The sequence below is a fragment of the Cenococcum geophilum genome (genome assembly GCF_001692895.1).
Source record: "Cenococcum geophilum 1.58 unplaced genomic scaffold K441scaffold_58, whole genome shotgun sequence".
NCBI lineage: Eukaryota > Fungi > Ascomycota > Dothideomycetes > Gloniales > Gloniaceae > Cenococcum > Cenococcum geophilum.
The window spans coordinates 1,011,360-1,022,250 of record NW_027137616.1 but is presented as its reverse complement, the minus strand read 5'-3'; the positions used below and the strand labels follow the sequence as shown (position 1 = coordinate 1,022,250).

At 37.3% G+C, this 10,891-nt stretch overlaps 2 protein-coding genes across 2 annotated transcripts; one reads left to right on the top strand and one right to left on the bottom strand.

Annotated features, from left to right (window-relative positions):
• Positions 1 to 7,224: 7,224 nt before the first annotated feature.
• Positions 7,225 to 8,955, bottom strand: K441DRAFT_645327 (uncharacterized protein). Its single transcript, XM_067646792.1, has 2 exons — positions 8,622 to 8,955; positions 7,225 to 8,553 (listed from the first exon to the last, which is right to left on the bottom strand). Exon 2 carries the CDS (start codon positions 8,501 to 8,503, stop codon positions 7,427 to 7,429), a length of 1,077 nt encoding a protein of 358 aa, XP_067498797.1. The 5' UTR covers positions 8,504 to 8,553; positions 8,622 to 8,955; the 3' UTR covers positions 7,225 to 7,426.
• A 514-nt stretch (positions 8,956 to 9,469) lies between these two features.
• On the top strand, positions 9,470 to 10,480 carry K441DRAFT_284615 (uncharacterized protein). The gene has a single exon (XM_067640953.1). The coding sequence runs from the start codon at positions 9,884 to 9,886 to the stop codon at positions 10,130 to 10,132; it is 249 nt and encodes an 82-aa protein (XP_067498796.1). The 5' UTR covers positions 9,470 to 9,883; the 3' UTR covers positions 10,133 to 10,480.
• The last annotated feature ends 411 nt before the right edge of the window (positions 10,481 to 10,891 follow it).

Sequence of the window (10,891 nt, the reverse complement as noted above, 5' to 3'; positions counted from 1 at the left end):
AGTATAAAGTCTAATATATCTATTTCTACAACTATCTCTAGTCCTAGTTGGTAGATCTTAAGAACTAGCTCCTAGGTAAACAACTCTTTAACTTTTTTAAAGAGTTCTTGCTATTCCTCTCCCTATACCTATAGTTCTTCTTTCTTTGTTAATTATATAAATAGTTTAATATCCTTTAACTATTATGCTATAAACCTTCTGCAGTAATTATAAAACCCTAGGAACGATTTTAACTGTGTAATGTTCTCTAGTTCCTACCAATTTACTATAGCCTTAATCTTCTTTAGATCTATACTAAGTTAGCCTAGTTTAATAATAAATCTAACAAAATTAGTCTTCCTAGTAAAGAACTCGCATTTCTTAATTACTACTAGCATTTATTCCTCTTATAGTCTCTTTAAAACCCATTTAACGTATTCTCTATATTCTTCCTCGTTTATTAAGTAGATAATAATGTCGTTAAGGTATACTATAACAAATTCATCTAAATATTCTCCTAATATATTATTAATATGCTTCTAGAACGTTACTAGTGCGTTTATAAGCCCGAATTACATAACTAATAGTTTATATAGTCCTTCCTTTAATTTAAAGGCTGCCTTCTATTTATTGCCTTCCTTAATCCTAATTTAATAGTATACCTATCTTAGATCTATCTTTATAAAGATTTGCGTATTACCTATCCTATCTTAGATTTTGCTAATTAAGGGTAAAAGATACCTATCCTTTCTGGTAATGCTATTTAACTATCTATAGTTAATATACAGCCTTAGTTTGCTATTCTTTTTTAGTATAAATAGTACTAGATAACCCGCTAATAACTGCAATAGTCTAATATATCCCTTTTATAAGTTTTCTTAGATAAACTCTTTTAATGCTCTACCTTCTTCTTTAGTAAGCTTATAGATTAGAAAGAACCTTAAACTTATTCCTAGTTTCAATTCTATCTTATAGTCCTATACTATATACTCTAACAGCTTTTTACTCTTAGGTGACTATAGTTTCTTACTATACTTATAGTATCTTTTTAGTACATAGCTTAGCCCTTTTTCCGTTTCTTTATAGGTCGCTCCTACTTAGTACCATACCAACTTAGCTTATTATTATATCTTACGGCGTTAAGTATCTCTAATATCAACCTAACCTATAACCTAATTAATCTTTAGATTATATTCCTATAACTAAGGCATTCCTAATACTGCCTTATTATTCCCTAATAGTAATATATTAAAAGACATCTCAACTAGTCTTCTTTTAATAGTTAACTAAATAGGTCCTGTTTTAAGATTAATAATACCTCCTTTATAGGCTATTAGATCTCCTAAAATTATTACTAATAGGTAAGGATATTCCTTTTACCTATATAGTAATCCTATTTTTTTAACTACTACTAGCGAGATATAGTTCCTTATTACTCTACTATCTATTAATACCTCAAACTGTTAATCTTACTACTTAATTTATAAATTCAGGTATTATCCTTAAATTCCTTTAAGGGTCTAAGGNTCTACTACTGGCTCCCTCTAGTCCTATAGGCCTCTACTTTTCCCAACTACTAGCTACTAGATCCTATTTATACTTAATTTAACTTAGGCCAATACTTAGTTCGCTTTTTATCTTTAATATACCATAGATAGGTATTCTCTAGATATTCCCACCATTATTATCTATCTAGGTATTCTTCCATAAGGAATCTTCCTGGTTAAAGTATTAAGTCCCCTTATTCTTAAACTTCTACTAGGTACCAACTATACATATATTTAGCGTTTTAATACTTTACCTTATCCGTTATCTAATATATCCTTATTAGATACTTTCAATTTTTATCCTTTGGTGCTCTATATATGTTATATATATTATCCACGTATACTATCCACAATAGTATATAATATACTTAGTATTTTAGGTTAACTCTTGGCTCGTCTTTATCCTTAAGTTTAAACCTTTCTTATATTAATCTAAGCGTCACAACTTCGTTTATAGGTACTAAGATTTATTTTTTAGTTCTCTAGTCCTCTAATTACTCCTCTAAATCTTTTAATATTATAATTAAGGCCCCCTTAATATAAGTTATAGCCTTCTCTATAATTAGGTGGTCTTAAACAACTTTTTCGTCTAACTATATATAGAAATCTTCCTACTTATTATTATATCGTTGTCTATACCACTTTTAGTATAGCTGCTTAAGTATATACGGCTCGTCTATAAGAAAATATCTCTTTATTACTACGTCATAATAGCCTTTAGTATATTATTCTTCGAACCTAGTAGGAATCCCTAAATCCTCTTCTTATTCCAGTTCAGTAAGCCACTTAGCTCTTAGTATGCCTATTCTAGGCCTATTAGTGACTTTTTATACTAGCGCTCTATCCTTTATACGTCCTAATATACTAGATCTCTTATCTAGTTTCTATTCTTGCTATAAGGTAATTCTTGCCCTAAATTCCTCTATGGTTTCCTTTACGTCGCGTCTTACAAGTAGATCCTTAAAGTCTTCGTGCTTCTTAATCATAATATTAACTTTTCGATCTTTAGGCTGAACACTATATTCCCCTAGTAAGTCCTCTAGGTCTATATATCTGTCTCCTAGTCTAATTGCTATTTGCGCTACAGATTCTCTAATCTATAAAGAAGCCTCTTACCTCTTACTTATAGGTGTCTTAATTTATACTCTAAATTCTTAACCCCTTAGATTCTTTAATCCTAAGCTTGCTTTTAACTTAAGCTTAGCCCCTACCTTAGTCCAACTAGGCTTAACTAATGTCCTTATCTCTTCTTAAGAGTCCTAGATCTCACTCATCTTATCTTAAAAATCTTATGCCGTTAGGAATTCTTATCCTAAGCTTATTTATATATCCTTAAACTAAGCTACTACTTTACTCTATCGGTTTCTATCCGTTATAGGTCTTTAAGCTTACCTTATCTCGTCTTAAGAATCTTAGTTATCTTTTATTTTGTCTTAAGAATCTTAAGCCTTTAGCCTTTTGCCTTTATTAAGTGGTAAGCTAGCACTAGCAGTCGTCTACTTACTTAATCGTCTTTAGATATTACTCCTTCCGTCTTATAAAGCGATGGATGCCGTATCCAACGGTGTTATAATACCCGTTACTAAACTTTACTCTATGGCGGTCTTAGTCTCTACTTCTATTACATTATTAAGGTTTAAATACCCTTAGTTAGTTCCTTTACTATCCTTATTGCTATTAATTAATAAGTACTCCAACTCTATTATTATTATTGCTAATCTTTGTCTATATATTACTGTAACATCTTAATCTAGCTCGTAGAGTTAATCTTATTCTTTATCTAACTCTTTAGTTCCTCTAAGTCCTTTTAACTCTAGCTCTTATAGCTAATAGCTTACACCATACTTAGCGTCTTTATAAATTTGGCATGCGTTATTATAACAAAACGCAAAACTTCTAATTAAATATTCTTTTGTTCCTCACAGCGCATTATCGTCCCTCTATATGTATATATTATATACTACTAGTCTAGTTCCCTTTATTACATAGTAACTCTGACTATCTTTATAATCCCTTATAAAGTAACCCTATTTTCCGTAATTTATATAAGCTCCGTCTTTAAACCATTAACTTTATTATAAAGTCCGCCTAAACGTCTTCTACTATTAAGATCCCTGGTTTAGCCTCTGCTCCTTAGTCCTATAATTACTAGATCCTTAACCTCTAGATTTTTATAGTTTCTTACTCCATCTCTTATAGGCTTCTTTAGTACCACTTAGGTCTATTAGCTCTACGCTATACCATAGTTTCTAACTTGGCTTTAGTTGTTGCGTACTTTACGTCTTATACAACTATAGAACTCTATCCTGGCCTCTCTTAGCCTATTCCCTTTAGAAGATCCTATTATTAATCTTAATTACTTAATCTATTAATTCCCTTAGGGTATCCGTATCTTCTATTAGAATAATTACGTCCTAAACTTTAGCCTTAAGTCCCTATTTATACTGTGCCATAAGCGCCTTATTATTCCACTTAAGTTATATAGCTAGCGTTTAAAATTATGTCGTATACTTAATTGTTAAAGTCCGTTACGTTAGGTCCTAAAGCTTTCTTTCCACTATAGTTATTGGTTTTAGGTCCCCGAACATTTATGTAAGTTACTCTACAAATCCATTCTAGCTTAAAAACATAAACCGTACTTCCTGGTTCGTTGTTGTTATTCTGTTTACTTATATCTCTATAAGGTAAGGCTTAAACCATTTAAGTGCTCTTCCTAATAAGAATAATCCTGCATATGCTACTTGATCTATAGTTATTACCAGCTTTACTCCTTCCTGCGCAACCTTAAAGTATATTTGCGTAAGGAATCCTTTAAGCTTTAATCTCTCTCCTAAGAATCTTTTAATTAATGGTAACTTAACCTTTACTACTCCTATCCTATTAATCCTATTTTCGAGTGCTACATTATCTCCTATTAACTGATTAACTATTGTTTATAACTGTCCTACTATTATAGGTTGTTATGAGTTAGTATTTGCCATACTAGTGTCGTTACCTAATCCTAACGTAATTGCCGCCGTTAATGGCGTTATAGTGGTAGCTGCTTTTAGTGGCATATTATTTAACTTATTAAAACCGTAACCGTGGTAGTAATTGTGTAATAGAGCCTTGTAGCAGGAACTACAATGGGCTTGTTATTAGGCTAGGTATATAGGTATTGCAAGTAAGTTAATAACGTAATAATAACTAGTGGAGTGGTTGCCTAATAGATTAACTCCAATTGTATTCTAAGAATTACTATAAGGAAGGAACTATTTAGGTAGGGACTAAGGGTCCTTAAATACATAACCGTACTCCTATAAAATCCTTCTTATACGTAATATACGTCTTGTCTATATTAGACGTGACGTTCCTTACGTTTAACACAGCTAATACGTTTAACCATCATGTGACTTGCTTACTATTCCTCGTTATATGGTTCTACGGGTTCTATCCTAAACCGTGCTTGTATTAACCAACTAGCTTCTTCCAACTCTTCCCCAAGTAGTCGTAACATTGTACTTAAAGCGTCCGTAACAAAATAGATCTAATATTCTTCTTTTTATAAATGCTATCGTCCTTATTTTTACAGGGCTTTAAATCTATCTATTAAGTACGAGTTTCTATAAAGTTTATAAACTAGCGGAAATTTTAGCGGTCTAGCTATATACCATTCCAGAATTGCTCTATATTATGGTATTATATAATATATAAATCTTAAGTCCACTTCTTTAAGAAGGTTTACAGCTGTAGCTATATACTAATTTGCTCTTTATTAAGCTAATTAAGTATAATTTAGTTTAGGGATTAATTATTAATCTTACTAATAATCCATTATATACATTTTTTAGTATTATTTTATATTATTAGCATTTTAAAGAAGTTGTCTATTTTACAAACCCAATTATCTAGCTATTAGGTATTAGGTCTATAGTAAAGTTCTAAACTATTAAAGGCCTTAGCTAGCTAGCCTATATCCTTTTTTTATTTACTACGTAAATACCTCTCTAAGTCTTTTATACCTCCTTAAGTAGGTACTAAATAGCCCCTAAAAGGTCCTTAGCTTTAGCTAGGTTATAAAAGATTTTATCTAGCCTAGATTAAGCTCTACTAAATCTAGACCTACCCCTAAAGGTTTTTAATATATTTATTAGTAGCTCCTTTCTATATAGCTTCTAAGAGTCTTATAGTAGCTTCCTAATATTCTTTAAAAAGAATATTAGTATAGGGCTCTTAACTTTCTAACCTTAGGCCTAGGGAAGCTCCAGCTATAGAGGTAGTATTAATACTAATAGCTAGTATAGGCTTCCTAACAAGGCTTAGGTCCTAAGTTAGTAGTTAAATTTAATTACCTAAAGGGGTAGGCCTACTTAGCTTGTAAGCAGTTTATATACCGCTACTATACTAATTATAGGCCGGTAGTCTTTTAAGAGGGTTTTAGTTAGGTCCCTAGTTAAATATATTAATATATTTCTTTAACATTTCTAGCTTAGGGGAAGATCTTAGAATTACCTTTAGCGCTTAATCTTCTAATTAGCCTAGGTAGGGCTGAAGGGGTTCTAGTTACTTTCTAGTAGCGTTATAACTATTATAGAGGGTATCTATGTTTTTCTTAGCGGTAACCGTAGGTATATAAGAGTTTTTAAGCTCCTAGCGCATCTAGGTATTAGAGCTTATTTAGCTATTTTACCTAAAGGTTTATATTATTGTAATCTTTCACTATTAAAGGGATCTTTCTGCCTTAGCGCGATAGCTTTCTATAAGGTATCTATAGAGTTTCTATTTAAGTTATTACGAAATTTTAAAGGAGGGTAGTAATTATAAATAAACCATATAAACAAATAATCTAGTTCTTAAGCCAGCTGCCCTTCTAAATAAAGTAGAAAGGATTTAAATATTAGGGGACTTTATAGATAGGGGGCTATAAGGACACGATTATAGAATAGGATAGATTAGTAAGAGAGATAAATCCTTAAGGAGGTAAGGCCTCTAGGATTGTGGAGACTATACTACGGGTACGTGCCTCCGGCACGTAACCGGCGACCATTTAAGGAGTATCCGGGGGTTATTCTAAGGGCAACCCAAGGTAACCGCAATAATATCCCTTATACTCTACATTACTACTACCTATTAACATCATTTATAATCCGTTAGGACGCCTAATTTATTGCCCCATAACCCCCCGCAAGCAGAGGGCTAAATAATATGTTCGTAGTAGTTATATACTTGATTTTACAAAATTATTTAATAAAGATCTTAATACTTCGTGTTTTTGATCCTTATATAACCGTGTTAAGCTAGTAATCTAATTTCGCTTTGCTGTTCTGGCCAATCAAATCAATAGGATTGATCTTGGGTAATAAAACGACATCCTACTTTAACATCCTACTAGGGGGAAGGGGGTCGTTTTATAGGGATTATATATACTATCTTAACAATCCAAGCCTTTCAAATCTTACGGAACTAGCCCGAGTCAATTCAATTGGATGATATTGGAGCGCCAAGCAATTCAATTCAAATTCGAGGTTGGTGGAAGACTTGAAAGACTTACTACCATGCCTGATGGCAAGGTTATTTATGCTAACACCCTCTTTCGTCTCTCCATTACTTGCAACTCCAACTCTTCGGCCTCCTTTCATCGTCCTTAATTCCGGTACGAATGACGCCAGAGTAGCTACGCAAGTAGCGGTGCTTTTCGTAATCACAAATTGAAAATTAAGCTTTGCTGAAGACAAAATCGAGATGTTGTATATCAAGCTTATACGCGGGGAGTAAACCCAGAGGTAAAGACTGACTATAGACACGCACCTGCTAGACCGCCCACAGGCAGCAGTGCAGGCAACAACAGAAAGCATCAGGTAACGTCAGGCAGCCGACAGATACAACACAAGAAACATGACCACGAAATTCTCCTTCATCGACTAGGGAGCACCAGTCCTCGCGTCGGTGATCAACTTAACCAACGCCTCTCCCCCACCAAATTCATTATCCTCATTTGTCGATCCATTGGGAACCGCAATCGGCGGCCCTTCCCTAGTGCTAGCCACCCCAACAACGCTCGGCCCGCTTTCACCCGCCCACGTACCCCAGAGCGGCCCGCCGTCCATGCATGCAGTGTAATCACTGAAGTGACCAAGCACAGAGCCAGTTCTAAAGTCCTGCTTGCTGGTAACAACGACCTTGCCCTGAAAAGTCGGCCGCTCGGCTTTGGTGAGGTCAAAGGGATATCCAATGAAGGTCCACTGCACAGTGTTGACCCACGATTTGTCAAACACACGTCTACCTGCCCAGCCAATTGTGTCTCCGATACGTTTGTCGAGCACGAGAACAACATAATCAAATGCAGTCTGCTCGTCGCTGAGCTCGCCGACATTCTTCACGTATGAGTAGACTGTGGTAACCGCAAACGTGCCCCACGGTCCTGATCCGTCGTAGTACGCGGGCGTAAAGTTAATCCACCCCGCGCTGCCGTCCCCGGCCCAGTTCACGCAGTGGCTTGCCGTAAGGACGTGGCGGGGGCCAACCATGCATCCAGACCCACTCATTACAGCAGTTTGGATCCTGCCACAAAGGCGCCAGGGATAGGAAGTGTCGTGGAAGACAACCCGATCGTCCTGCCCAAAGATGACGGTGGGTTTATTTCCGGTGCTATCCTGGGTGGAATCGTCCTTTGAGGGCGGGAAACTAGTTGGGGCGCCCTGAGGGATAAAGGCTGTTGCTTCAACGGTGGTGTCACGTTGAGTGGTCTGTGCGGCGCTAAGGAGAACGACCTCAGGATTCGGGAAAGGGTGGTCGATATTGATGCCATTTGCATCAGTTTCAACGACAACTTTCAACCGGCCATTCTCGCGGAGAAGCTGGGGTTTGTATTTGTCGTCGATCATGACATCTAGAAGCCTGACCTGGATGGGCTTCTTCTCGCCCGCGTCCAGGACTTTTGCAGATGAGTCACCGTTATACTTTCCCACAAGTTGTTCATACTGAAGAGGAGCAGCCATAGTATGGTTCGGAATAACCTTGAAGCGGGTGGGATCGGCCTCCGTGAAACCTGTTATGACTAGGTAAGGATGGATAAACTTGAATCGATGACACTGGAGAGAACGCTTCAAGACTTACACTATAAGTGTTTTACTTCCTAAAGCTAGAGCTGCTGGTCTAAGTTTCGGACGATGAATGAGCCTTAGAATTGATTTGGCTTCCAAGTCTTGAGGATATCAATTTTAGTTGTGCAAGAATAAAGGTTGCTTGCTGGAATCCAGGTCTCCGGCCGTGGCAATTTATAGACCATCCCCGCCCTCCTAGCGAAGCTGAGAACTAAAACGAAGGGGGCCAAGTATTGCAAAATAAAATAGCGTGATCCTTTTCTTTCCTTTGCCTTCGAACAGGTGGAGACGATTTCAGGTCTCACATGCGAGAAGAGGGTCAATGGGGCTGCCTCCGGGGTCGGAGTAGCCGGTAAAACACGATCGTGATGACAAGATGGTCCGCCAAGGTAGACACTTTATCTGCTGATCGGATATAGCGACTGTTGCTGGGATTATGAAGTTCAGCTGCCAAGTTTGAGGGTGCGATGCTCCCCTAGAGAAGCGAATGAACGTTATACGGCTTCATTGTAAGCTTGGCGGAGATGACCAGTCTTGGCGACTCAACAACAGCTGATCAATCGAGACCGGTAAGCCTTTATCCCTTCACATCTTCGAACTCCCAAACGCTACTTGTTAGAACCTCTCCAAATTTTCCCAGTTAGTAAAAAGAATATACGGTCTAGGGCCACTCTAGGCAATAGTCCCCAACTTTCTCATTTAACCCGTAGAGATAGCTTCTAGGACACAGAATTTTACATTTTCGTCGATCGCTAACGTACACCACATCCACCAGCTTGGTAAAGGCCAGGCCCTTCTTGTTGTTTACCGCGCTTGATTTTCTTTATTTTTTTCAGCTTTCGCCGCAGCTTCTCAAAAAAGGTGCGCTATCACTTCTGCTGGATTAGTTCGGAAGACGTCTCAAATTGCAGCAACATATCAAGATTCAGCTAATTGCAAAAACGCCGTTCGCTTCCTCATTGACCACTAACTGCTTATGGCACTTCGACAGCTTCCGGACGCGAACTGCCAACCACTTCTTAACTATCCCCCACCGCCCAGGTCTTAGCGTGGATTATTTCCATCACACTGCCCAACAATTATCGACTACGTTCAACAATAGGTTTTCACTGTAAAAGAAAGGACGAATATACTTCAGCTGCGGCTGATAAGGTCTAGTGACCGGTCACCCGCTTTCCCATTTGCCAAGCCTTTATAATTTCCCCATGTGGAGGAGCATCTGCATACGCTGGCTAGCATGGCCAATTTAGCGCCAGCTATTTGGAACCAAGGGCGATGGAACGCGGCCAAAGAACCAGAGGCGCAAGTAGTGGAGATGGTGTAAGGGTGTTACGGGAGGAGTATCCATACATGCTTAACAGCATGACCAATCTAGCGGCGACGTGCTGGATTCAACGACGATGGAATGAGGCAGAAGAGCTATTTATACAAGTAATCGAGATAAGCGAGAGTGTTGGGGTAAGATTATCCTTCCACACTGACCAGTATAAATGCCCTCGCCTACACACTGAAATCCAAAAATGAGATAATAAAGCCTTGGCATTAATAACTGCCTGCGTCCAGCTATTAACGGACAAGTTAGGCACGAACCATCTTAATACACAATGGAATCATAAGCACTTGGGTTCCTAAGACCAACCAGTGTGTGAGCTCAGTTACAATAGTACGCGTGTAATACCTATAACCCCACTGTCTAATGTAAACGCTTCGACAGTGATGGAATTGGACTGGGTTAATCCAGGGGCTCCATGGTGGAGGCTATTTTGACTGGACTGAATCTAAAGTATATTATGGAGGCATTATAAGCTAAAGAGACAATTAAATTAAATTCAGAAACACTACACTTTTGATTGAAAACTTAGAGATATACGGTATTTTTAAGCTTATATAATTTATATAAATAAAATATGGATTCCAATGTCTCTTAACCCCCAATAAAAAGCTTTAATAACTTTTTATATTAATAAATGAGTAAATAAACAAACAGGACAAGGTTAGCAGCAGCCGTGCATCTCGGTATTCGCAGGTCTATTCAGGGTTGTAAATCAATCAACGAGACTTCAATATTGAGTTGAGTTGGGTGCCAAGAGTCAATCCATTCAACCAGCTGAGAGTTCGCTGGCTTGGCAATTCAATCAATCTAGAGGCTCTGATTGAGTTAAGTTAATTAAAGAATATTGAAGCTTTAATATTATATAGAAAATGTAACCGACTACCGACACTGTGCTGAGACACAAGATTACCGCTTGGAAGGCTCCAAGACAGCGTCAACGCCACCCTATA

What these genes read in the sequence shown, in the direction of transcription:
- K441DRAFT_645327 (XM_067646792.1), bottom strand. Translation starts at nt 8,503, where the DNA reads ATGGCTGCTCCTCTTCAGTATGAACAACTTGTGGGAAAGTATAACGGT.
- K441DRAFT_284615 (XM_067640953.1), top strand. Translation starts at nt 9,884, where the DNA reads ATGGAACGCGGCCAAAGAACCAGAGGCGCAAGTAGTGGAGATGGTGTA.